Genomic DNA, 26981 nt, shown 5'->3' on the forward strand with positions numbered 1-26981 from the left:
AGAAGAGGGTAAAGGAGGGAGGGATAAGTGATGACAGAAGGAGATTTGACTTTGGGTGGTGAACACACAATACAATATACAGATGATGTATATACAGATGTATATAATTGTACACTTGAAATACAATTTTATTAATCGATGTCCCCTGATAAATTCAATAAAAATTAAAAAGGGAAAGGAATATAGGTCTGACTATTAAGATGTGTGGAGATTTTGAAATTTAATGTTTTTTGTGATGCAGGGAAGCATCCAAAGTGCATTTGTATAAGTGAAAATAAAGCCCAACAGTTTGTGGAAGAAGACTGCTGTTTTTGTCAGTAACCACTTAAGAGGTCTTTAGTGTGTTAAAGAGTTGATGGGAATGTAATTCCCTGTATCTTAGAATGAGGTCCAGTAACCAACAGCATTGGCATCACATACAAAATCTTATATCAGCCCACACTTACTGACTCAGAATCTGCCTTTTAGCTAGATCTTGAGTGATTACTATGCATATTAGCATTTGAGAAGCTCTGGTGTTTACTTTCAAGATGTGACTTTGGGCAATAGGACCATCTGACTTTTTATTTATTTTATTTTTAATTAAATTTATTGGAGTGACATCAGTTAAAATTTGCCTTTTTATTTTTATTTTTTTAATTAAAAGATCTTATTTATTTATTTATCTTTAGAAGGGAAGGGAAGGAGAAAGGGAGAGAAATATCAATGTATGGTTGCCTCTCATATGTCCCCTGCTGGGAACTGGCCTGCAACCCAGGCATGTGCCCTGGCTGGGAGTTGAACTGTGATCCTTTGGTTTGCAGGCCCGCACTCAATCCACTGAGCTATACCAGCTAGGGCATAAAATTTGCCTTTTTAAATGATTGATCACATTAACTGATACTTTTTTTTGAAAAGCTTGTTTATAAAGACATAATGAATTGTGCAAAAGAAAAGAAATAAGTTGTGCACCTGAAGTCCCAAAGGTAATAAAATGAAAAAATTTTTAATGTAATCCAACTATAATATTGATATGATTGTTGTTAAGGTGAAAAAGAATATATTTATGTTTTCAGTGTGTTTGCATATAGCAGCTGTCTCTTACCATGTGTAAAGATCATTCATCTGTAGCTTTACTATTTTTTTAAACTAGAATTTCTTTCAAAACTTTTTTGTTATGATTTTGTTTATGTATTTTTAGAGAAAGGGAAGGGAGGGAGAAAGAGAGGGAGAGAAACATCAATGTGTAGTTGCCTCTTACACGCTCCCTACTGGGGACCTGGCCCGCAACCCAGGCATGTGCCCTGACTGGGAATCAGACCTGTAGCCTTTTGGTTCCTAGGCCAACACTCATTCCACTGAGCCACACCAGTCAGGGCTATAGCTGTACTATTTTGATTGATGTTAACTTAAAAATAATTTATCCTTTGCCTTTTCAGAAAGGTTTTAAGATTGGTTTATTATTTATAACCAAAGAAAAGAATATTATAATTATATATCAGTATCTGTTTACTTCAAAATTATTTTATTAGTTACTTGTAAATAACAGTGTTATTGTATATTATATCATTAGAGATTAAATGCTTGTTTTCATATTTTAGATCTTGGTAATGTTCTAACTTCTCCTCCAAATGCCAAAACTGTTAATGGTAAAGCTGAAAGCAGTGATAGTGGAGCTGAGTCTGAGGAAGAAGAGGCCCAAGAAGAAGTGAAAGGAGCAGAACGAAGTGATAATGGTAACCTATGGATGATGGGATAATAATTTTACAATTAAACAAGATAAAAGGATATGGAAATGTTTGGGCTAATTTGACCTTGTATGGGAGTGGTAGGATGTGGATTGTTGACCCTGTAACCAGGTTTGTTGTGGACCAAAAGGCCTACAGAATTAGGGAAAGCCTTCCTTATGCATAGATGTAATACAAGTCCACTGAAGGCTAGCAAGAATATGTGGCTCTTCCAAATGTAATGCCTGAAATGCTGCATTAAGAACATATTCATCTAATATGTTATTTCCAATATGAATATGCATATGTTACCAAGATAGAGGGCAACCAATCTCTCGTCAAGGATAGAGTGGAACCCAGAGAACAGGACATATGCAGAAGTTCTAATGAAGAGGGAACATTGGAATTGGGGGGCCTGCATTAGGGCGTCCTTATCAGTAAGAGTACCAGTGATTCTTGGGAAGACTGTTTTATTTATTTATTTTTACTTTTTATTGTATTTTTCCCCATTACCATTTATCCACCTTATACACCCCTCCCCCCTGTAATCACTACATTGTTGCCCATGTCCATGAGTCCTTTTCCATTTTTGCTTGATCTCTCCACCCTCTTGACCCCCTCCCCAGAACCATCAGCCTGCTCTCTATCTATGAGTCTGTTTCTATTTTGCTTGTTAGTCCAGTTCGTTAAAGTACACATATGGGTAGCATTGTATGCTATTTGTCTTTTTCTGACTGGCTTATTTCAGTTATTATAATGTTCTCCAGGTCCATCCATGCTGTTGCAAAGGGTAATATTTTCTTCTTTTTTATGACTGAGTAGTATTCCATTGTGTAAATGTCCCATAGTTGTTTCATGCATTCATCTACTGATGGACGAGGGGAGACTGTTTTAGAAAGGGGAGGCAGAAAGGTCCTAGAACAAGCTGCACAACCTAATTATGCCTTTCTGTTTCATTAAGGTATGACAATGCCTTCTTTGAAGGATTTTTTTTATTGAGTATATATACCTTTTTGTTCTGCCGTGTCTAATAGAGCATTTTGCCTATGCTGAGAGAGTGTGAAGACCTTGAGAGCTTATCTTTTAAAGGGGGTCTAGAAAACTCACAGAGAACTAAAGCAGTTTTGAAACAACACAGTTTGTGTGAAACTCAGTATATAAAACACCCTTTTTTTAGGAGCACCCCATCCAAGTAGGGTTGGATCTCTGATTCAAGTAGGAAACCCTTCAAAGTGATTATGGTAGGTTGAAGAAATGACTACTTGATATGAGACTATATACAAAGGTTGATCTAATGAGAACTTTTATGGCTCTCCATTTTCACATAAAAGATAAGAAAATGATGAAGAAATCCACAGAGCATAAGAATTTGGAAGTCATTGTCAATAAGGGCTGTGATAAAGACAGCGTTGTTCAGAATGTGCAGAATGCTGTCCATGCCAGGTCTTCCCTGAGTGGCACAAGCACTGAGGAAGGCGTACCTGTACATCAAAACTTGGAGCAAACTGGAAAACCTGCTGTCTGCATTCACCAAGGTATTCTCCCAGAATAATTATTTTTCCAGCCTCTTTCCTATGAATAAAACATTCTTTAAAAAAAGATTTTATTTATTTATTTTAGACAGAGAGTAAGGGAGGGAGAAAGAGGGAGAGAAACATCAATGTTTGGTTGCCTCTCGTGCACCCCCTACTGGGGACCTGACTTGGCCAGCAACCCTGGCATGTACCCTGACTGGGAATCGAACCTATAACCCTTTGGTTCTCAGGCCAGCACTCAGTCCACAGAGCCAGGGCTGAATAAGATATTCTTTTTTTTTTAAATAAGATATTCTTTTAATAATTTCAGATTATTAGGATCAATGTGGAGTTTTAAATCTTTTCTTCAGTAGTATCTAAGGATTTATTAATTTTATAAGGCTTTAATAGCATTGAAAGACAGTGAATTAGGGCCAGGGCATTTATGTTTTTAATGAGATTTTTTTTTTTAAAGATTTTATTTATTTATCTTTAGAGGGGAAGGGAAGGAGAGAGGGAGAGAAAAATCAATGTATGGTTGCCTTTCGTGCATCCCCTGCTGGGAACTGGCCTGCAGGGAACCGGCCTGCAACCCAGGCATGTGCCCTGACTGGGAATCGAACCCCGATTGTGTGGTTCGCAGGCCTGCGCTCATTCCACTGAACTACACCAGCCGGGGCTAATGAGATTTTTTAATTGTTTCAAAATGTCATTTAAAAATTTTTTTTGAAATTTCAATTTTTATTCCTGATTTTTTAAAACTTAAATCCCCGATTCTATGATACCTTTGTTCTCTAATCATCAGGGTAGGTTATACTCTTTTTGTATCTTAGGGCCCTAGGGGTGAATATGTAATATGTATGCGGTGAATTATTAACATTATTGCAATTCAACCAAGAAACCAAGAAACATACTTTCTAAGGGTTACAACCAAACTCGTAATAGTTGCCTCAAAATTTAGACTTCCTAGATGCTATTCAGTTTCCTCTTAAAAGTTACTGAGTTCTGTAAGGTTTGATCTGGACAGTGTCTTTCAATAGTTCCACAATAAAATACTTTGATATCTTTTCAAGTAAAAATTATCAACTAAATTTAAAGTTTTGGTAAATTAAAAGAAAAAGGTGTGGCTTGGTAAATCAAATTTTTCTCTTAGTATGAAAATAATATATAACTAATAAATTTTGAAAACAGAATAAATGCATTTTTTCTTCAGCTAGAGAATAATTATTCTACCTGGGCATTTATTCACGTTTAGATACAAATGATGATCATGTTGAAGATATTTCAGGAATTCAGCACTTGACAAGTGATTCAGATAGTGAAGTTTACTGTGATTCTATGGAGCAACTTGGACAAGAAGAGGTAAAAATTATATATTTCTTAAAAATTGGTAAGTTTTCAGAGTGGTATATCAGAATTTGATACATAACATATTAATACCAGATGTACATGCTGTTCATCACTTTGAAAACATATCTTTAAAATGTTTAAATACTTGTATTTTAAATTAATTATGAATTAGAAAGTATATTTAATTCCTGATAGTCAAAATTTAAATATTAAAATTCATAATATTTGTCAATATTCTGAGAGAGATGGGATGGAGAGGCAGAGTGTAAATTCCTTAATGTTAGTCCCTATGTTTAAAATATTGATTAACATTTTAAGGAAATTGAATAATTGTCAAAAAGATCTGTTTTTCACCTTGACTTTAATATGTTCAACTGAAATTTTGAGTTGAAATACTTTTTAAAATTTTAGTTAATTAAGATTCAGTATTGGAAACTAACATTTAAAAAAATGTTAAAAGTACATGAATTTTCCTCTTTGACCACTTTTTCTGATAATGGCTAGGGTGGTTTTGACAGCTGTATTTTTGTTTGGTGGTTTTAAATCCTTCCCCCACTATTCCCTACCCTTGTTCTAACACAGTTCAGTGTGTCTTATAGAAAATTATTTATTTTTTGCCTTCCTGCAGCAATGATTTTAACTTTTTCTTTTCCTGTTTTCCTTTCTAAAAAATCTTCCTAATGCAACTACATTTAATTCTTAGCTTTTTGAAATTTAAAAACACAGGAACAAAATACTTTTTCACTAAGGTCGAACACAAATAGCTAGCACAGAATAATGGTAAGAAGTCCAAATTTAGAATGAGCTCAAATTAGTGAAAAATGTAGTGATAAATTCAGATTTCCTTTTAAAAAGATTTGATTGGGGAAAGTGGGTGAAAAAGGACAGTTTGAGATTAATCTCAGTAAATATCTGACTACTAGATTGTAGGTTTGCTCCTATTTTCTCTGAACATCAGCTGATGGACTAAAGTTTGTCATGGGGCCTGAGCTGGTTCCTATTTACCTTTTGGGCCTCTGTTCACACCACTCTCTTGTTTGGGCTTTGCTCATACCCACCTTGGCCTTCTCTCTGCTCCTCTAATATGTCAAGTCCTTTCCCCTCCTCTCCTCCAACACCAGCATCTTTGCATTCATTTTGCTGGAATGTAATTGACCATTCATTGCCCCATACTCGGAGTTAACTCCTGTACATCCTGTAAACCCCAATTCAGATGTCCTTCTTTAAGGAAATTGGCTTAGATAGACTACAGCCCCACCACATTACCCATCCTAAGTCTAGGTTAATTATAGGTTGTCACCTGCAAATTTTCCAGGTGGGTTTTTCTAAACTATATTTAATCTCTATGATTAGTTTTGGAGTCCTTGAGAATCAAGAGGTTTGTCCAAGTTCTTTTTGTGGAGAACAGATATCACATTCATTTATTGTTTGCTGATTATGATTCGAACATTTTCCTTTTTTCATTTATCTCTGCTTATAAAACTACTTTAAAAATTTTTATAATTTCCTCTTGAATTTAACAGTTAAGCATGTTCCCTATCTGAAATACACACACAGAGTAAATGATGCTTTAAATTTTGTTTTTAAGGGATAGTTCTTTTTTTTTTTAAGATTTTATTTATTTATTTTCAGAGAGGGGAAGGCAGGGAGAAAAAGAGGGAGAGAAACATCAATGTGTGCTTGCCTCTCACACGACCCCCCACTGAGGACCTGGCCCACAACCCAGGCACATGCCCTGACTGGGAATGAAACCAGCGACCGTTTGGTTCGCAGGCCAGCGCTCAGTCCACTGAGCCATACCAGCCAGGGTGATACTTTTAAACTTCTTGATATACTTATCTTGTTGCAATAAAGTGTTTAGGCTGATGATGTGATGTTTAGGATTTGTTCCAGGATAAATCACTGGGGATAGGCATCGGATCATGGGCGAAATAAAGCAAGAGTGTCCCTGCAGTGGTGATTGTTGAAACAGTGATTGGTGCTCTAGTTGGTTTGAGATTTTCCTTGATAAAAAGTTTAAAAATGAGCATTATAGTTTTCTTTGGAATATTTCTTTTTTTTAATTGAAAGATTTTATTTATTTATTTTTAGAGAGGGGAAAGGAGGGAGAAAGAGAGGGAAAGAAACATCAATGTGTGGTTGCCTCTCTTGAGCCCCCCCTACTGGGGATCTGGCCTGCAACCCAGGCATGTGCCCTGACTGGGAATCGAACCAGCAACTCTTTTGTATTCGCAGGCCAGTGCTCAATCCATTGAGCCACACCAGCCAGAGCTGTGGAATATTTCTTTATCCTTCTCTTGTATTTTCTAACTTATGTTGCCTCTGTAATGTTTTTTTCTTACTTATTTTTCCTTCTTCCATGAGCATGTTGAATTTAATTATGTTCTATATACAGTTGCACCATAATTATTATTGCTCTGTAAGTCAGTTATCACTTCATAATGAGTTCCTTTTGCTGTACTTTCTTATGACTTATAGAATAATATGTTCTAAAGAGTCATTATTTATTTTTTCCTCAAGCTTCAACTGCTCTTTATCCATTGAGGTATTAGCCAATCTGCTAGTGTAATTAAAATCTTGTTTTAGTGCCTGATCTGTTGTTAATCTAAGCTCAATCTGAAATAATACTATATTTATCTATAATTTTTTATGATAGATAATCTGTAATAAATTATTTTTATAATTTTATTTTCAGGATCTTGGTAGTGGTTTTTGAATACAGTAATGGTTTGACCTTGTTTTATGTAATATTTTCTTGGTTTCTGCCCTTTCCAGAGGGCTCATGGTCTGAAAGCACTGTATGTATCCCAGTGGTTTTACTAAATTTCTGAGGCGATAGACAGGCTCATGCTTTCAAGGGCCTCATCTCACTAAACAAAATATTGCTGAAGAGAAAGTCAGTTTTTTTATTTCACAGTTTTTATTTTCTCGGTCCTGTTTAAATAAATTAAGTAACTTACTGATTCCTTCCTAAAAGGTTGAGATTTTGAAAGATCAAATTATTAGTATTTAGTGCTTTGCAGAAGCTGAAAGCAAACCATGTTCTAGAATAACCACTCAATGGAACAGATAATAGTTTGGAAGTACTGTTCTGAAAATGAAGTAAAGACTTGGAGATATGAAGTGTTTTATATATACATACATATATTTCTGATATCATTTTCAAACCAGCATAGCAGTACATAGCAGTACACAGGTGAGTTAGAAGTCTAAGGTAAAAGGATAAGAGAGAGAAACACTTTAGGTATTTTTTTCTTCCCCTTTGTTTTATACATTCTCCTTATCTATCTATCTATTCTCCTTCTCAAACTTTAATGGGGAGCTTCTTATAGCACAGATTTTGGGGCCTGAACCCCACAGTTTGTCATTTGGTAGGTCTGGGGTAGAACCCTTGCATTTCCATTTCTAAGTAGCTTTCAGTTGGTGCTGATGCTGCTGGTGATGCTACACTTTGAGTAGCATCTAAAGCATAAGAAGCTAGAGTCCTACCAGAATAGGTGATGTGAGTAGGGGATTGATACTTGTTAGTCCTATTTCACCTTTCCTTCCTTTCATCAAATAATTTCGTTTACTCTTTCACAGAGAAGATAGACACTGTTAGGTTGTTACTCCTTCAACATTACACCTGGACACTTACTTCTTTGACTTACTGTAAGCTATACCCATTCAGACCTTGCTACCTTTCTTCCCACCTCAATGGAAGACCTTCTTCCCATCTAAAGCCAGTTTCTCTAATGTGTATCTTATTTACTCCCACCTCTTTGGAGATGTTCATTTTTTACACCCTCTAGGCTGTTCCCAGCTATTGTCCCTCTTCTGGTGCTTTCTTCTCAAGCTATTCATATTCCTTCCATCTTTAAAACAAAATACTTTCTAAACCATCTGATGCCCTCCATCCCTTTATGGCCAACCTTTCTTTTGGTCATGTTCATTCATAGTCTTGATTCACTTCAGATACTTGCCAACATGCCTTTGTTGCTCATTCGAACGGATCAAAGGATTTCCTATCTCACTTAAGTATCATTAAACAACATTGCCACTCTCTCCTTCAAAATATTTATTTCCTTGGCTTCCATTACACTATTTTTAATGGTTTTTCTATCTTTCTTCTCTTTCCTTCTCTTCCCTCCCTCCCTCCCCTTAGCTTTCCTCTGTGAGTTTCTCTTCCTCTTGTTTGACCCCTTAAATTTGGTATCTATCCCTAATTATTACTACCTTGGTTTCAACTATCATTTACATGCTAATGACTCAAAGTGATATCTCCAACCTATATCTCTCCTGAATTCTGGCTGCTCTATTAGACATCTTGCCTAGGAACCTCAACTTTTTTCTTATTTATAACACTACCATTTTCTCTGTTTGTCCACTGAAACCACCTTATCTTATTATTTTCTATCTTGATGAGTATCACAAAATCATCTAGTCATTTTCATTACTCTAAACATTCAGTCTTCAAGTCCTATAGACTGTATAATCTCAAAAGTTCTCAAATCATCCTCTATCTCACTACTACTTTATTGGTATGTGCTGTCATCATTACCATGTCTTTGAATTGGCTTATAATAATCTATTCTTCAAGTTTAGTTCATATCATTTCTTCCAGGAAGGCTGTCTTGACCAAGCCTCTACCCAACTCCAATATGAATTAGACACTTCACCTGTGAGCTCCTATAGTACCCTTTGTACATCCTTTTTTTTTTTTTTAAGATTTTATTTATTTATCATTAGAGGAGAAGGGAAGGAGAGAGGGGGAGAGAAACATCAATGTATGGTTGCCTTTCGTGCGTCCCCTGCTGGGAACCGGCCTGCAACCCAGGCATGTGCCCTGACTGGGAATCGAACTGCGATTGTCTGGTTCGGAGGCCCGCGCTCAATCCACTGAGCTACACCAGCCAGGGCTATGTACATTCTTTTCATAACACTTACCAAACTGTGTTGTAATAATTTTCTGTCCTTTGCTAAAACTAGAAGCCTCTGGCATACAGATACTTTTTCTTTTTTCATATTTATCTTTAGAGTTTAACATAGTAACTAGGATAAAAGTAGCACATTTAAATGTTTCTTGGATGGATGAATGACCCATGAGAACAATTCACTGGCATAACATCTCAATTCTTGGCTCATGGACAGTTCATTTGTGTCTCATTTCCCCCCTACATATAGGAGGCAGAATATGAGTTGAAGAAAAATTTTTTGAAAAATAATATTTATAATAACATGAAAAAACATTTTATAAAAACAGTAATAAATCTATTAGCAAGAAAACTTTGTGGTGTATAATTTGTGTTTATAGCTTTTAACTACCCGTTTTACATTTATAGTCTTTAGATAGCTTTACATCAAACAGTGGATCATGTCAATATTACTTGGGTGGCGATCCCAATAAGCCCTTGGAAAATCCTGGTTTTCCTGGAGATGTTCAAAGTTCTCCTGGAAATGGCAACATTGGGGAGATGCGGATGGTAGCGGTCGAAGGAAAAGGGGAAGTGAAACATGGAGGAGAAGATGGCAGAAGTAACAGTGGAGCGCCGCACCGTGAGAAACGCAGTGCGGAAAGTGAGGAATTATCTAATGTCAGAAGAGGGAGAGGTATGTATTACTTTTAAGATTTTTATTTATTGTTTTTAGAGAGGGAAAGGGAGGGAGAAAGAGGGAGAGAAACATTGATGTGAGAGAGAAACATCAATAGGTTGCCTCTCGTACTCCCCAATCTGGGGATGGAACTCACAACCCAGGCATGTGGCCCAACTGGGAATTGACCCAGGTGACCTTTCACGTGCAGGAGAATGCCCAACCAACTGAGCCACGCCGGTCAGGGCTCTTTTTTGTTTTTGTTGACTGTCTTTATAAACTAATTAGTGAAATGGGAAGTTCTAGATAGGAGAGCCACTAAAACTGTCAGTCTACGAAGGGAGTGTAAAAATTCTCTGTATGTAACGTCTGACCATTTTTCTTTATGTCTAGTTATCTTTTCTGATTCTACAGGTCATAATAGTATGTTCTCAAAAGGAGTAGGGGAAAACATTTCTATTTTTACATATTTTATGCAATTTTTTTGAAGTAGCCAACTTTGTATTTTATTACTGTCTTGAACAATCACTTACCAGTTGCTCCAACTGTGCTGATGCTTACTTTACTTACTTTTGGTAAAAGTTAGAACTTTTTTTGCTTTTTTTCACATTTTCCCACTTAGGTCAAAAGACATTATTTAAAGTTGAAAAATTATGTAATAGAGATAAAAGAACATTTAACAATTCAAAGGTAAACATTAAGAGTAGTAATGTGATGAAGTAATAGAAGTTGAGTGGGGAAGAAAAGTAAATAATTTATAATTGTAGTAAGAAATGAATAGATATTGTAAAAAAAAGAATTAATGGAAAGACAAATGCCATATGATCTCACTGATGTAGAATCTAAAAAAAAAAATACAGGGAACAGATTGGTGGTTCCCACAGGCAGAAAGAGGCAGGGGTCTTGAGGTGAGTGAAATAGGTGAAGGTACTCAAAAAGTACAAACTCGTAATTATAAAATAAGTAGTCATGGAGATGTAATGTACAACACTGTGGCTACAGTTAATGATATTTTACTGTATATTTGAGAGTTACTAAAGACAATAGGTCCTAAAAGTTCTATCATAAGAAAAAAAATCTGTGTCTGGTGACAGATGTTAACTAGACTTACTATGGTGATCATTTCTCAATATATAGAAATATCCCCCCCCAAAAAGAAAATCCCTGTTTAACTTCATGAGGTCATAAAAAGTTAAAGGATTATCTATGGATGTGGTTGAAAAAATCCATAAAATAAATGAACACATGGCTTTGGGAATGCTGCTGTTATAGGGTTCCAGGATGCTGCAGGGCAATGAGGTAGGTAATTTTCTGTTTATGGTTTAGAACAAAACAAACACAAATTACCCATTACATTAGCAAATGTAAAAACTTAAAATATTTCATTTCTGCATCCATACAGTAAAGAGGTAGAACCTTTTATATACTGCAGATAGAACTGTGTCAGCCTTTTTGAAAAATAACTTGGCACCTTGGCTGGTGTGGCTCAGTGGGTTGAGCACCGGCCTGCAAACCAAAGGATTGCTGGTTCGATTCCCAGTCAGGGCACATGCCTGGGTTGCAGGCCAGGTCCCCAGTAGGGGGTACACGAGAAGCAACCACACATTGATGTTTCCCTCTCTTTCTCCTTCCCTTACCCTCTGTATAAAAATAAATAAAATCTTAAAAACAAAAAGAAAAATAACTTGGCAACCCTCATGAAAAACTTCCACAAAGTTGTTAACCTTTTGACCCAGTAATTCTTCTTCGGATCTGTTGATCCTAAAGAAATCAGCAGAAATTTGCATAAGAATTTGTATACAGTGACATCCATTTCAATGTTGTATGTAATCACAAACATTTGGAATTATCCTAACTATCAACAAGTGGATAAAGTAATTGAGTAAATTGCTTCATGTCTTACTAAGGAATTTATGCAGCCACTTCATTGTTTTTGAAATAAAATTTAGTGGTGTAGATAAATATTTTTTAATTTGTTTTTTAAATTTATTTTAATTGTTCAAGTACAATTAAACAAGGTCAATGTTTATAGTACTTTTTAAAAGTAGGATACAAAATCATGTATAATTTATGTGTAAAAAAAGAATGGATGGATATACAACAAAATTTAAAAGTAATGAGATTTCAATATGTCTATAAGGAAAACATTTTTAAAACTATTTGGAAGGCTTACAAAAGTAACAGGAAGATTTAAAATAAGAAAAGAAAGCTATTTAGTATGGATTTTATTTTTTAAAGATTTTATTTATTTTTAGAGAGAGGAGAAGGGAGGGAGGAAAACATCAATATGTGGTTGCCTCTCGCATGCCCCCACTGGGGACCCTGCCTGCAATGTAGCCATGTGCCCTGATTGGGAATTAAACTGGCAAACCTTTGGTTTGCAGGCCAGCACTCAATTCACTGAGCCACACCAGCCAGAGGGATAGTGTAGATTTTAATACTCTAAAGAAAGTCTTCAAATTTTTTCAATCTTGTTACCTTTTAGTAAAGAATTTTTGAGAATGCACACTGAATATTATTTGTGAATTATACATATTTAGTCATGTAATAGTATGTTAAGTACATTATAAAACCTTAGGAAAAAATCCAAGAATATATCATAGGAATAGAAGTGTACATATATACTCTTTGATCTCAATAATTTATTTTGTGTAGTTCCTGATTGCTTCTACTCCATTGTGGAGATTTAGATTGCAAAAAAAAATGAAAATGAATAAAACACACCATTTCTACTTTTATAGAAATAATTTACAACTAACTTATTTTGCTCTCTTAAATTAGGGCATAGGACGCAACAGTTGAGCGAAGGAACCAAGGGTCGGCAAGTGGGAAGTGGAGGTGATGGGGAACGCTGGGGTTCAGACAGAGGGGCAAGAGGCAGCCTCAATGAGCAGATTGCTCTCGTGCTCATGCGACTGCAGGAGGACATGCAGAATGTCCTGCAGAGACTTCATAAACTGGAAACACTGACGGCTTCACAGGTAAGCTTCCGAATTTGTCTTATCCTCTACTTGTTGATCCTTTAAAATAGTGTATAATCTGTATTGATCAGATTTACAGAAACCAATGTATTTTAATTGTTTTTAAAAAAATTAATAGGACCTATTTTTCAAAATATTACTCAAGAGTGACCCGGATGCTAAATTCCAGTTAAAAGAACAGAAAATATTTAGTGTAAAATTAGCTGTTCCATTTTGGAGGAAGGAGTAGGTTGCTTGATATTAGAAGAATAAGACCTCTCAAATAGTTTAATTTAAGGAACTAATAAAGATATCCAGTGCCCTAGAGTTCATCATAACAGTGAAAGGACAGCAAACTCACAGTTATTAAGAACCACACCTAAAACAAAAGCAAACGAAGAGGACAGCTAGATCAGGAGTGGAAACATAGAAATGAAGATTACATGGAGGGTTAGCTACAGAGGAATGGGAGGAGGAGAAGGGGGGAGAAGGTACAGAAAATAAGCATAAACGGTAGGTAGAAAATAGGGGGGAGGGCAAGAATAGTAGGGGAAATATAGAATCTAAAGAACTTGAGACACGTGGTTATAAACTAAACGCGGGGAATGGTGGGGGAAGGGGTGTGCAGGGTGGAGGGGAATGAAGGGGGGAAATAGAACTGTAATGGCATAATCAATAAAATATATTAAAAAAATAAAGCAAAACAAACAAAGAGTCATTCTTTTGTAGTAAACATTGTTTTTTATCTTGACTTCTTTTTAAAATGCTGTAGAGTTAATGTGTTAAGTTACTGATCCTTGAGTGTAAATTAGTTTTAGGATCAAAACTTTGAAGCTAAAGAGTAGTGTGGAGTTATAGTTTGACCTTTGCTATTATTTGACCCTGGAATGTTAAAGGCATTAAATCTTTAAAAAGGCAGTACAAGTAGACAGTTGAAGAAACTCAGGCAGAACCCAGATGTACTATATTCTAGGGCAGTGCCCTTTCTGCTATGGCATAATGCTGTTGTACTGAACAAAAGCTAGGCAGCTGAGTATGGAGGAGGTACTAAAACAAAAGGAAAAGGATTCATAGGAAGGGACAATTCACCTTGGTTCACAGTTTTGTTTGTTAGTTTTTTGTTTTAAATTTTATTTATTTGTTTTAAGAGGCGGGGGAAGGGAGGGAGAAAGAGGAGAGAACCATCAATGTGTGATTGCCTCTCACATGGCCCCCTTTGCGGGCCCAGGCATGTGCCCTGACTGGGAATTGAACTGGTGACCCTTTGGTTTACAGCCCATGCTCAGTCCACTGAGCTACACCAGCAAGGGCTTGTTTCACAGTTTTGATTGGGCTGTGATAATCCCTCGACTCAGCTGCAGAGCTTTCAAGTAGCTACTAAGCGATGTGTCCCATTTGTCCCCTGAATTGTTCTTCATTGAGTAACGTTGGTTGGAGAGGGAGGCAGCTATGATGTCTCACCTAGCTTTAAACATGGTGCAGCATCAAAGTATCTTGCTCTACCAGATGTTAAGAAGAACTTATAGGAGTTAATCAGAGAAGATGTACTTCCATTACAAGATGAACACATTAAATATAGATTTATGTAAAGAAACTAATACTGTATGCTCTCCAAACAACCTTTGTGAATATCTTACCTTTTACCTAACTTATTCAGATTATCACAAGGCTTCTCAATTATATTTATTTCAGTGACTCTCAAGTACATTTTCTGATCATTCAGATTAGGAATCTCTAGTCATTTGTGAGGCTTTGAAGACCCTAAAATAATATGCAAATTTCTGTATGGTTTTGCATTTTTGAAAAGAGAGGGTTCTTTGCCATCTGCAGATTCTCAGCAAGATTCTATAATGACAAAGAGGTTAAGAGTAGTGCCTTAAACAAATGACATCATCTTGTTTGTCCAGGTAGCTGTAGATTGTTGATATCAAACCATTCTATTTGCATCTTTCATTAATAAAAAGATTCTGCTATTGCTTATTACCTTGAGAAGTTTAGGCCCATGATCCCATCAAACTATCCCTATATTAAAACAGAATTGTTAAAGGAAGCAAAAAGCTAACCCATGTGGGCAACCTCACTGGTTAATTTATTGAACATCGTTGTTATGATAGTCTGTATTTTCTTCATCTGTGATTTAAAAAAATAATATTTTATATGTATTTAATGTCTTCAGTGGCTTTTAAATTCTCCTAAAAATTCTTTTGGTCTTTTTTTAGGAGATTTTTTTCCACTCTTGTCTTACAAAAAACGAAATTTAAAAAGATTCTGACACACTAAGGACTTTTCCCTTAAAGTTTGCATAGTTCGTGTGTGTGAATAAAATTTGCATAATTGGTTTGCATAAGTAAAAAATCAATTGATGATAGTATAGCAGTAAATTATAGAACTGAAGAAAACTTGTTTCAGTTCTAGTATTTTGGTCCAGCAGATGAAGAAGCTGCAGTACAGGAGCACATGTTAATTAGAGGCAGAGCCAGGTCTGTAAGTCAGTTCCTGATTCTTATGCAACGTATTTTGCACACAGTAAGCTGTCTGAACTATATTACTATTTTGTAAAATAGTTCCGTAGATTCATTCACTCAATAAATATTTGTTGAATAGCCACAGATCAGATACTTGTCTAGGTAACAGACACAAAAGTGGAAAGAGAGAGAGCACGGTGTGGTTGACCTTAAAGAAAACTACCTAAGTTCAAATTTTAGCTCTCCACTGTGATGTTGGGTTGGGTTATTTAACCTCTCTGTACTTCATTTTTCTTATCTGTAAAAAGAAAATATTAATGCCTACCTCGTAAGCTTGTTCAGAGGATAAAATAGAGTGTTTAGTACAGTGCCTGAAACATACCTGAAGGGGTGATGACAGCAATGCTGGTAAAACAGCAGGGTTTCTTCCCTCAGGAGGTTCACAGCCTTAGGGAGGACCTAACAAATAATTCTTTGTCTTCATATTTTCTTTGTAATGGCTACTATTATATGAGATATTTTTCTCTTCAAAATGATTTTCCAGAAAATTTAGTAATCTTTATTTTAATCTACCAATAGAATACTAGTAGAATTTCTAAATATTTGAAAGCTACATAGAAGCTCGTTGATATTAACAAAGATTTGTTGCTTGACCAAACTTTAGTCAGGCCCGAGAACCATCTCTTAGGCCCATTTATTCACTTGTTCCTTGTAAAATTGTTTTTGCAAGAACCCTGCTTAGTCAGTTTAACCAGAACTGCTTGCCTTCAGTATCTGAACAGGTTCTTTATCTTCCAAACATCACCCAGGTGATGAGATCACCTTGGCTTGTCTTTAGCAAGAATCCTGTTAGGTTGGTTTAGCTAGAATCTCCCTTACCCCTGATGTTTCCTCTGAGTAATTTTCCATCTGTTGATTACCACCCTACTTTTTGAATATAAATTCCCACTTGTCCCTGCTACATTGAAACTTGAATTTAATCTTTCTCCCCCACTGCAGTGGTCCCTATATTTATAGCAATAGACCCTGCTCCCTTGAATAAAGTCTTACAAGTGTCATTGAATTTTTTCTTTAACAGCATATATGAATAAATATCAATAAAGCCAAAAATCATAATGCTAATTATATAAGTATTTTTGGTTACTTCTTAAGTGTAAACAAGTGTCTTTGGGAATCTTAATTTGCCTTTCCAGACCATTTATTACTTAGAAAAAAAATTATTTATAAGCAGAGGTCTGTCTGGAAAAAGTCCAGCCCATGTTGATATAAAGAGAATGATTTGTGCAACATCTGTGTAACCTGGCAGCCAAGGAGAGTGGACTGGAATACGCATGTGTGAACAATGACAACTTCCCTGTACTAGTCGATGGGGGCAGTAGATGCTGTTGAGTGAACATGTGTCCTGTGTGGCTGTCGCATTCAAAATGATTGCACTAATAGAGCAACAAATCTGCATCAGATTTTGCTTTAAGGTTGAACACTCCTCTGCAGAAACTATTTGGATGATTCAGAAAGCTTTCCAGGATGAAAAAAAAAGCTTTCCAGGATGATATGAGTGCAGCATAAATAATGGTGTGGCACAAATTCTTCAAAGGTGGTTCAGAATCTGATGGAAGTGATCCATGCTCTGGAAGGTCTGCAACAAGCAGACCACCTGAGAATGTTGAATGTGTATGAGCTGCAATCAACAAAGATTGACAACTGACAGTGTGAGAACTAGAAGCTGATCTACAGATTCTACAACTACTGTGTCCAAGATTTTGATGCAGGATCTTGGCATAAACGTGTTGTGGTAAAATTCATTCTGTGACTTCTGCTACTAGAGCAGAAGGAACATCATGTTACAGTTGTTAATGACTCAATTCAAACTGCTGCTAATGAACCAGATATTCTCAAGAAGGTTATAACCAGAGATTATGAATTGTGGGTGTACAGCTAGGATCCGGGAACGAAGGCCCAGTTCTCCCAATGGAAGTCACCTGGTTGTCTACCCCCAAAGAAGACATGACAAAGTCACAGCAAGATGAAGACCATGTTAACAGTGTTTTTTGATTGGGAAGGTGTTGTCCATCACAAGTACACTCCTTCAGCCCAAACGATTTATGAGGAGTACCACCTCAATGTATTTTTTTGCATATTTCTATGCAATATGATGAAAATGGCTGCAGCTATGGGCAAACTGGCGATTCGCAGCTTTATCTTGACAATGTGCCTGCTCATGCATCATGTCTTGTGCAGAATTTTTTGTTGAAACATCAAATCACCCTGGTGACTCAGCTCCCCTACAACCCAGATTTGGTGCTCTGTGACATCTGGCTTTTCCCAAAAGTAGAATCACCTTAAAAAGGGAAGAGATTTCACACTGTTGATGAGATTCAAGAAGATAGAATGGAGAACTGTGTGAGGTCCCAAGGTTCCTACTTTGAAGGGGACTGAGGCATCATTGTCCTATCTACAATGTTTCTTGTATCTTCTTCAATAAATGTGCCTATTTTTCACAGTATCCAGCTGGATACTTTCTGGACAGACCTTGTAGTTGCATTTATTAGTTATGATTTTATTGTAGTAGGTGTTAGTAGTTGCTGCTTTAATGAAGAGTAGTTGTGTCATTACATTGGGATTTGTTCACCTCAAGTTTCTGAATCACAGTGAATAATGGAACCTCAGATAAGTCATCAGATTCCTGGGAGCCCAATTTTGTAAATATACCCTTTATTTCATTAAGTCTGGGGAAGTGCCATTAAGGTAAATCTCTTGTTAGATATTATTATGCATGCAAGGTACCATTATAAGTAACATCATAAAAATACTTACCTTGTCTAGATTCTTTCTGCACTTGCAACTTGAGTTTACTGTAACTGTAATTTCCTTAATACCTGAATGGTCTGAAGGATTAATGCAATATTCCAAGGAAATTAGTTTTGCCTCTAAGGTATAGTCATACTGGGCCACACACACTTGCCAGCAGGCTCCCTCCCACCCCAGATCTTTGCGCTTGCTGTTCTCTCTGTAGGGAAGTTAGCCACTAGCTTACAATTGTCAGCAAAGCCTTCCTGGCCACTCTTGCTTCTAAGCTTTCCAACCTCCAACATGTCTCATCTCCCCTTCCTGTTTTATTTTTCTTTATGGCATTTATCACTACCTGACATGTATTTTACTGATTTGTTTATTACTATCTATAGCCTTTCATTACAGTATAAGCTTCATCAGGGCAGTGGTTTTTGTCATTTTTGTTCTTTGCGTAGAATAGTGACTGGTACATAATGGATGCTCAGTAAATATTTATGGAATTAATCATTGAATGAGCTCACTAATCCTCACACCATTTCTCTGGAGCTATAATAAATGTAGAAACTGGAATAATGAATTGCTGACATCTAGCATAAGGAAATGTGTTTGGGATGAGCTCAGTTTCCTAAATTAGTTTCAAAATTTTCTCCTTAGTATATACTTCTCATTAAGAAACCTATAATACTCTTTCCTCAAAGGTAACTATATGAGGTCTTAATTAACTTGATTATGGTAATCATTTCATAATGTATGCATATATCAAATCTTCAAGTTGTATATTTTAAATATGTGCAATTTTACCTGTCAGTTATACCTAAATACTGGGGAAAAAATCAAAACCTGCAACATAAATACTTTATTTCTCATATCTATCAATAAATACCTCTTCTGCCCTGGCTGGTGTGGCTCAGTGGACTGAGTGCTGGGCTGCGAACCAAAGGGTCACCAGTTCAACTCCCATTCAGGGCACATACCTGGGTTGCAGGCCAGGTGCCTGGTAGTGGGCCCTCGAGAGGCAACCATACGTTGATGTTTCTCTCCCTCTCTTTCTCTCTTCTTCCCACTCTCTAAAAATAAATAAATAAAATATTTAAAAAGAAATACCTCTTCTGCTATAACTTATGGATTTCCAAAACAGATCTTTGGATATTATTTATATAATCTCTATAATTTTTCCTAATAAAGAAGACTGTAGTTCTGAAGTGTGTTTGTAAATTGGTAGTTTGTATGGAAATTAGAGAATCAATGAGAGCCCTGGCCAGTAGTAGCTTAATTGGTTAGAGTATAGCTCCAATACGCCAAGGTTGTGGGTTCCCTGTCCAGTCAGGGCACATACAAGAAACACCCAATGAATGCATAAATAAGTGGAAGAATAAATCGGTGTCTCTCTCTCACTCTTCCCCCCTAAAGTTTTATTTACCTCTCAATAAATAGCATTTTTTAAAAAATTAATGAGAACAGTTGATTAGGTAATTTAATAAGAATGTAAAAGAAGTAATGGTTTAAGTACATTTGAAGTTTTATTTTGATAATTTTCTAATATTTGAACTATAAAATATAAAATGTCAAAGGTATTTATTTGGCTAGTAATTTTAGGAACCTTGTCATTTCATCCATATGGATAAAACATAATTAACAGAAAAAGAATAAACTAATATTTCAGTTTTGCTTTTAAGATAGAAAATTGAAAAATTACTGTATTTTTTTTCATTCATCAAAGCTAAATCACTTTCATTTGTACTTATAGGCAAAATCATCAACATTACAGACTAGTAGTCAGCCTTCCTCACAGGTAAGAAATCTTTTTTAAATCTAAGTACCATGGTTTCAAAAGTTAGAATCAGTTTAGATTATATGAGACCCTTAAAGAATTCCAAATGAATTCTACCCTTTGGAACTTTGAACTTAAAAGGATGGATATTTGTGTTTATGTAAGTCTGAAGTACTCCTGAAAGTCTGTTTATTAAATTGTGCTCTGAAATGCAGATCTTCTCTCTAACAGATTGATTTATTAATTATATATTTTTAAATTATGAATTGTTTTTAAGTTTATGCATACAATATGTAATAGATTAGTGACTAGTCTACTTTATTTTCTTAGAAATCATCTTGGTGGCCCTTCGAGATGTCTCCTGGTGCATTAACCTTTGCTATCATATGGCCTTTTATTGCCCAGTGGTTGGTGTATTTATATTATCAAAGAAGGAGAAGGTAATACTATAGTTTTATAATTCAAGTGGTGTATAAATTCTTACAATAGACAGAGCTTTCAGCTGCAGTTAAAAGGATAGGTCTGGCCCTAACCAGAGTGGCTTGGGTGTCATCCCACAAAGCAAAAGGTTGCCAGTTGGATTCCCCATCAGGACACATGCCTGGGTTGGAGGTTTGGTTCCTGGTCGTGGTGCATGCAGATGCAACCTATCAATATTTTTCTTCCTCTCTTTCTTCCTCCCTCCCCCTCCCTTTAAAAAATTAATGAATATATAACATCTTTTAAAAAAGGATAGGTCAATTTCATAGATATATTGTCATGCTGAATATTCTGTACTGATACCAAGGCTGAAATTACCTTGGAAATGATATCTGGTGGGTGTCTAATTTTTTGTTAGACTTAAAACTTTTTTTCTTGAGCGCATCTGGTGGATTTGTACACCTTTGATGTAAGCAACAATAAGAAAATTATTATAGGCTTAGTTTTATAGTTCATGAGGAAACAATGTTCTTAAAGTCTGATGTTTATTTTAGGCCCTTTGCTAATGAAAAGGATAATGGCTATGCCCTGGCTGGTGTGGCTGAGTGGGTTGAGTGCCAGCCTGCGAACCAGACTTGCTTGTGTGATTCCTGGTCAGGGCACATGCCTGGGTTGTGGGCCAGGCCCCCAGTAGGGGGCGTGCGAGAGGCAACCGATTGATGTATCTCACACATTGATGTTTTTCTCCCTCTCTTCCCTTTCTCTCTAAAAGTGAATATGTTCAATCTTTTTAAAAAAAGGACAGAGGCTAGGTTAAATAAATAAATAAATAATGTGTGTGTGCTGTCTAACGTCCCTATAGACATCGACATTTCAGAAAATGTTCAGCCTGGTCATTGACTATCTCTAGAAATAGGGATTATTCTTATTTGGGTGCCAGAAATTTCAATTGGGATACTAGGAGGTAACTCAAATAAGTCTGAGAATAATAGAATGCAATTCTTGCAAGTGCTCTGAGATTGTCTAGGTTAAGAATGCCTGAAGCCAAAACTCTTTGGGTTTAAGAAAATCTTTAAAGCACTTTTTTGGGCACTATATAAACTGAATTACTTTACATGGATGGGCCCATAGACAGTTGTTTACCTCCCTGATGGACAGCCTCACTGATGGTGTTTTTGTACTTTGTACCATTTCCCATTAAGTGACAACAGATGGGGGAAAGAAATAGGGTATTTGATAGTAAGGTTTTTTAAGTGCCCTCTTAACTATGTGTAGTAAAAACACGTTTTTAAATTTGTTCAGGTTTAAATAACCAGGTTTGTTGTTCTGCTACCAAAGAACCCAAGATTCTAATTATTACATTTGATAACAAAGCAAAAACCAAACACTTGCTCTTCTCTGATGTAGAAGGGATTATCAGCACAGTAGTGCTAATGCTCCAGTTAGAATAGTTCATAGTAGAGAGACTGAAATGCTTGTGGCATTGGGTGAATTGTTTTAGTCTTCCTTGTTTTCTGCTTTATGTTTATAAGTGGACTGAATAAGTTTCTGATGTATTCATGTGTTAGAATATACCTGCTCACTTAAAAAAATTTTAGTAGGGTTTCAGAAGCATAATTTGCTTTCTCAATATTATTTCCTCCCTTCCTAGTCCTCTTGTGCATGTGTCATTTCAGCTGTTAAGGTATAGACCCTATTTTAAATTCTTTCTTTTCTTTTTTCGCACATTTCACATTTCTCCTACAATGGTTAGGCTTCGTGCTGTACAGCATTTTAAATTGTGATGTCCCTGATAACAGGAAGAAAAAAGAACCAGGCCTTTTTTCAACCCGTAGTAAATGTAACTTGTAGTAATTTAAGCTGCAGGGAACAGTGGCACTATCACCAGGTGTTTATATATTTTGCAATGCATATTAAAGTTCCCTTTTATGTGTCTTATGTAGAAAGTGGGGAATTGGAGGGTAGAGAAATGGGCATACAACAAAACCTAAAGCTTAACTTTGGTTAACAATTTATGCCTAAGGTTGAAGCATCTAGTCACTTTATTAAAGACTAAATAAACAGCCCTGGCCAGATGACTCGGTTGTAGTGTCATTGCGTAACCAAAAGGTTGCAGGTTCGGTTCCCAGTCAGGGCACATACTTAGGTTGTGGGTTTGATCCCTGGTCAGAGTGTGTGTAGGAGGCAACCGATCAATGTTTCTCTCACATCATTGTTTTTCTCTTTCTGTCTCTTCCCCTTCCTTTCTCTCTAAAATCAATACTACTACTACTACTACTACTACTAATAATAATAATAATAATAAAAGGTATATACTTGGGTGAAGATTAAGAAAGAAAAGACTGAAAAGACAAAGTATACTTTGCTTTAGCAGTCACCAGCAATTATTCTAAAATTATTCATTTATTTATATATTTTTAAATATATTTTATTGATTATGCCATTACCGTTGTTCTATTCCCCCCCTTCATTCCCCTCCACCTTGCATACCCCCTCCCCCACCATTCCCCCCCTGTAGTTTATGACCACGTGTCTCAAGTTCTTTAGATTCTATATTTCCCATACTATTCTTGCCCTCCCCCTAACTATTTTCTACCTACCGTCTATGCTACTTATTTTCTGTACCTTCTCCCCCCTTCTCCTCCCACTCCCCTGTTGCTAACCCTCCATGTGATCTTCATTTCTATGGTTCTGCTCCTGATCTAGCTGTCCTTTTAGTTTGCTTTTGTTTTAGGTGTGGTTGTTAATAACTGTGAGTTTACTGTCCTTTCACCGTTCATCTTTATCTTCTTTTTCTTCGATAAGTCCCTTTAACATTTCATATAATAAGGGCTTGGTGATGATGAACTCCTTGAATTTGATCTTATCTGAGAAGCACTTTATCTGCCCTTCCATTCTAAATGAAAGTTTTGCTGGACAGAGTAATCTTGGTTGTAGGTCTTTGGATTTCATGACTTGGAATACTTCTTTCCAGCCCCTTCTTGCCTGTAGGGTCTCTTTTGAGAAATCTGCTGACAGTCTGATGGGAATTCCTTTGTAAGTGACTGTCCCCTTATGTCTTGCTGCTTCAAGGATTCTCTCCTTCATATTAATCTTGGCAAATGTAATTATGATGTGCCTTGGTGTGTTCCTTCTTGGGTCCAACTTCTTTGGGACTCTCTGAGCTTCCTGGATTTCCTGGAAGTCTATTTCCTTTGCTAGATTGGGGAAGTTCTCCTTTATTATTTGTTCAAATAAGTTTTCTACTTGTTGCTCTTCCTCTTCCCCTTCTGGTACCCCTATAATTCGGATGTTGGAACATTTAAAGATGTCCTGAAGGTTCCTAAGCCTCTCCTCATTTTTTTGAATTCTTGTTTCTTCATCCTTTTCTGTTTGGTCATTTTTTTCTTCCTTCTGGTCCACTCCTTTGATTGCAGTCCCAGTTTCTTTTATATTACTATTGGTTTCCCGTGTATTTCCATTCATTTTAATTAGTTTAGCCTTCATATGTTCCTCTAATTTGTGACTAAAATCAACCAGTTCTGTGAGCATCCTGATCACCAGTGTTTTGAACTATGCATCTGAAAATTTGGCTATTTCTTCATTGCTTAGATTTATGGGCTCTGGGGCTCTGAGTTGTTGTCGAGCCATGTTTTGATCTGTTTGTGCCTGTTAGGTATGAGGAGCGGAGCCTTAGTCGTTCACCAGGGTGGGGCCACCCAGGTCGCTGGGTTGTGATGCTGTATGTGGGGGTGGGGTCAGAGAGGGGCAATGGGGGTCCCCTCTGCCGCTTCCTGCTGTTGGGGCCTGCGCTGTCCGTCTCACTGCTCGCTCCTTCACCGGTTTATCTGCACTCGAATGTGTGACTGTGATGAGCCCTCAGTGGGTCCGCCTGCTTCTCCACACCTGGGATCCGCCCACGGCTGCTGGCGCACCTGGGCGGCATGCCCGGGTTGGTTCGGTGGATCTTTCCTGCCCGACCCCGCTCTGCTGCTGGCTCTGCCCCTCTTACCAGTTTGGGTGAAGGGTTCGTTGTTGTCAGACTTCTGTATAGTTCAATTTTCTGTGCTTTGGCTGTGTTTTTGTTGCTAAAACTTTGTTGTTTTTAAACTTAGTTGTGCGAGAAGGTGCAGTGCTTCCACTTACAACTCCATCTTGGCGGAAGTGCCGTTTATTTATATTTTTTAAAATATTCTATTATTTTTACAGTGAGGGGGAAGCAAGGGAGAAGGAGAGGGAGAGAAACATTGATGTGAAAGAAAAACAGTCATCCCTGCATCCCATACACACCCCCATCCAACCAACTGAGCCACACTGGTCAGGGCCTAAAATTATTATTTTTTAACTGTTCCTTACTAATAGAAATATATACCATTTCTCCTAAGTATCTTTCCATTGTTTATAGATGTCTCTGAATGAAGAAATTCTCTCCTGTTTTTAATTTTTTATTATTGCATCATTATCAAGTTTTCCAGTGTATGTTAGGTGTATAGTTCTTTCAAATTGCACGTTACTAGCAATGCACAACTACATTTGGATGAGACATAGTGTTTTTATTTATTGTTTGCTTATATATGTAACAGATTAACTGGGGTTAGAGAGAGGAGCTATATTTGACTTGGAGATAAGTTTGGCTTTGAAGGGATTTAGGCAGGATTTAACCTGTCAGGGTTTAACAGTTTTGAATCTAGTGTTAAAGGAAGAAGGTTAGAGAACAGCGTGTATAGTTTAGAGGAGATAGGTCTGTTAGAGATGTAGCGAAAGAGCTAGAAGTTCAGTGAGGATGGGAAATGTATGGGCAGGAGAGAATTTGCCCTACTCACAGTAGAGACTCCTGGACATCATCCCCTAGTGCAGTGAGTGGCAGGTAGTAGGCTTTCAGTAAATACATGCTGAGGACACGGTTGAATGCCCACTCTGGGCAGGATGGCAAACTGAAGTGCCATGACATGGAAAAGCTTTCATTTCATCTAATAAGTATGCATCTTGACCCAAACAGACACACTGAGATAGTCTTATACATATGTAACTAAGTGGCTATTTGTGGTAAGCTTTAAAAAACTTTTTCAACATTAAAAGTAATACTTAAGGTCCATTGCTTGATTTTTTTTAATATAGAAGAATGTAAATTTAAAAGTAAAAGATTTCTCACATCACTCTGCAGTGGATTAAAAAATTCTTTCTGTATGTGATCTGAAGAACAACACCTGCAGAGCTGTTCAAAAATAGGCCCTGAAGAGTCTCCTACACCGCCACCTCTCCCCAGTTACCTAACCTTATGGTACTACTATTAAAATTATCCATGAGTTAAATATTGAAAACAGACCTGTAAAAGTCAAAAGACAACTCTCTTTTTTAAAAAAATGATTTTAAAGACAGGGAGGAAGGGAGGGGAGAAAGAGAGAAACAGAAACATCGATTTGTTGTTCCACTTATTTATGTGTTCATTGGTTGATTCTTGTATGTGCTCTGACCAGGGATCGAACCTGCAACCTTGGTGGATCAGGATGACGCTCTAACCAAATGGGCTACCCAGCCAGGGTTAAAAGGCTACTCTTAATGTATTACTTTTTCTGATTACTTTCTTTACCAGTCTGCCTAGATTAATAAATTTGCTGTCATACCGTTTCCTTGGAAATACTGAGCTTTTAGTAGAGAGATAATCATTAAAAATTGGAGGGGATGATCTGAGGAGAAACATACTTCAAATGGAGCCTGGAGTAGATGGTACTGGCCTAAAAAAGGCAGGCCCACACTTTTGAGGACGGGAAAGAATTTCAGCAGTACAGCCAGAGTATAGAGTTCAGCAGACTAGGGCAAAGGCAGAATTGTATTCCTATTCCCTTATTTGTTGTTTTCTGTAATTTTTATTTCCTTATCACAACATACCCTATATTTTGTGAGTTAATTTTTTTAAAGGAGAGACAGATCTTATTTGTATTTTTTATGACTTAATGATTTATTCATTCATTCACCTGTCCATTTAGTAATTAAAAAAATTTTTATTATTGTTTAAGTACAGTTTTCTGCCTCTTGCCTCCACCCCTCCCCCTCCCCCAACCATGTCCACCTCCGTCCGCTGATCCCTCCCCCTGCTTGTTTTTGTCATTGTGTCCTTTATGGTTGTTCCTGAAAACACTTCACCCTTTCCCCCCATTATCCCCTCCCATCTCCCCCCTGATCACTGTCAGTTTGTTCTTAATTTTAAGACACAGATCTTATTAAGAGGCTGAAAAACATTCTAAAGTTCTGAAAATAGTGATAGTGATTTATTTATATTCTGTTGGGTTGGCCAAAAAGTCCATATGTTTTTTTCTGTAAAATAAAAGACACATTTTTTCCTGGCTGGTGTAGGTCAGTGTATTGAGCACAGACCTGTGAACCAGAGGACTGCGGTTTGATTCCCGGTCAGCGCACATGCCTGGGTTGCAGGCCAGTTCCCAGTGGGGGACCCA

The 26981-nt window shown here is 36.8% G+C and overlaps 1 protein-coding gene across 4 annotated transcripts in view; it reads left to right on the forward strand.

Moving 5' to 3' along the window:
• Window positions 1-26981, forward strand: part of ACBD5 (acyl-CoA binding domain containing 5) — a 48990-nt gene that overhangs the window by 17435 nt on the left and 4574 nt on the right. For 2 of the 4 annotated variants that reach the window (XM_053654733.1, XM_053654730.1), the window contains 7 exons: window positions 1581-1715; window positions 3038-3241; window positions 4476-4582; window positions 9892-10159; window positions 12923-13122; window positions 20104-20148; window positions 20458-20567. In XM_053654733.1, the coding sequence (XP_053510708.1) occupies window positions 1581-1715; window positions 3038-3241; window positions 4476-4582; window positions 9892-10159; window positions 12923-13122; window positions 20104-20148; window positions 20458-20567 (1069 nt within the window). The remainder of the gene's footprint in view (window positions 1-1580; window positions 1716-3037; window positions 3242-4475; window positions 4583-9891; window positions 10160-12922; window positions 13123-20103; window positions 20149-20457; window positions 20568-26981) is intronic. The other 2 variants (XM_053654731.1, XM_053654732.1) reach the window with 2 other exon arrangements.

This window comes from Artibeus jamaicensis, unplaced genomic scaffold, assembly GCF_021234435.1.
Source record: "Artibeus jamaicensis isolate MK-2021 breed Jamaican fruit bat unplaced genomic scaffold, CSHL_Jam_final contig_867, whole genome shotgun sequence".
Lineage (NCBI taxonomy): Eukaryota > Metazoa > Chordata > Mammalia > Chiroptera > Phyllostomidae > Artibeus > Artibeus jamaicensis.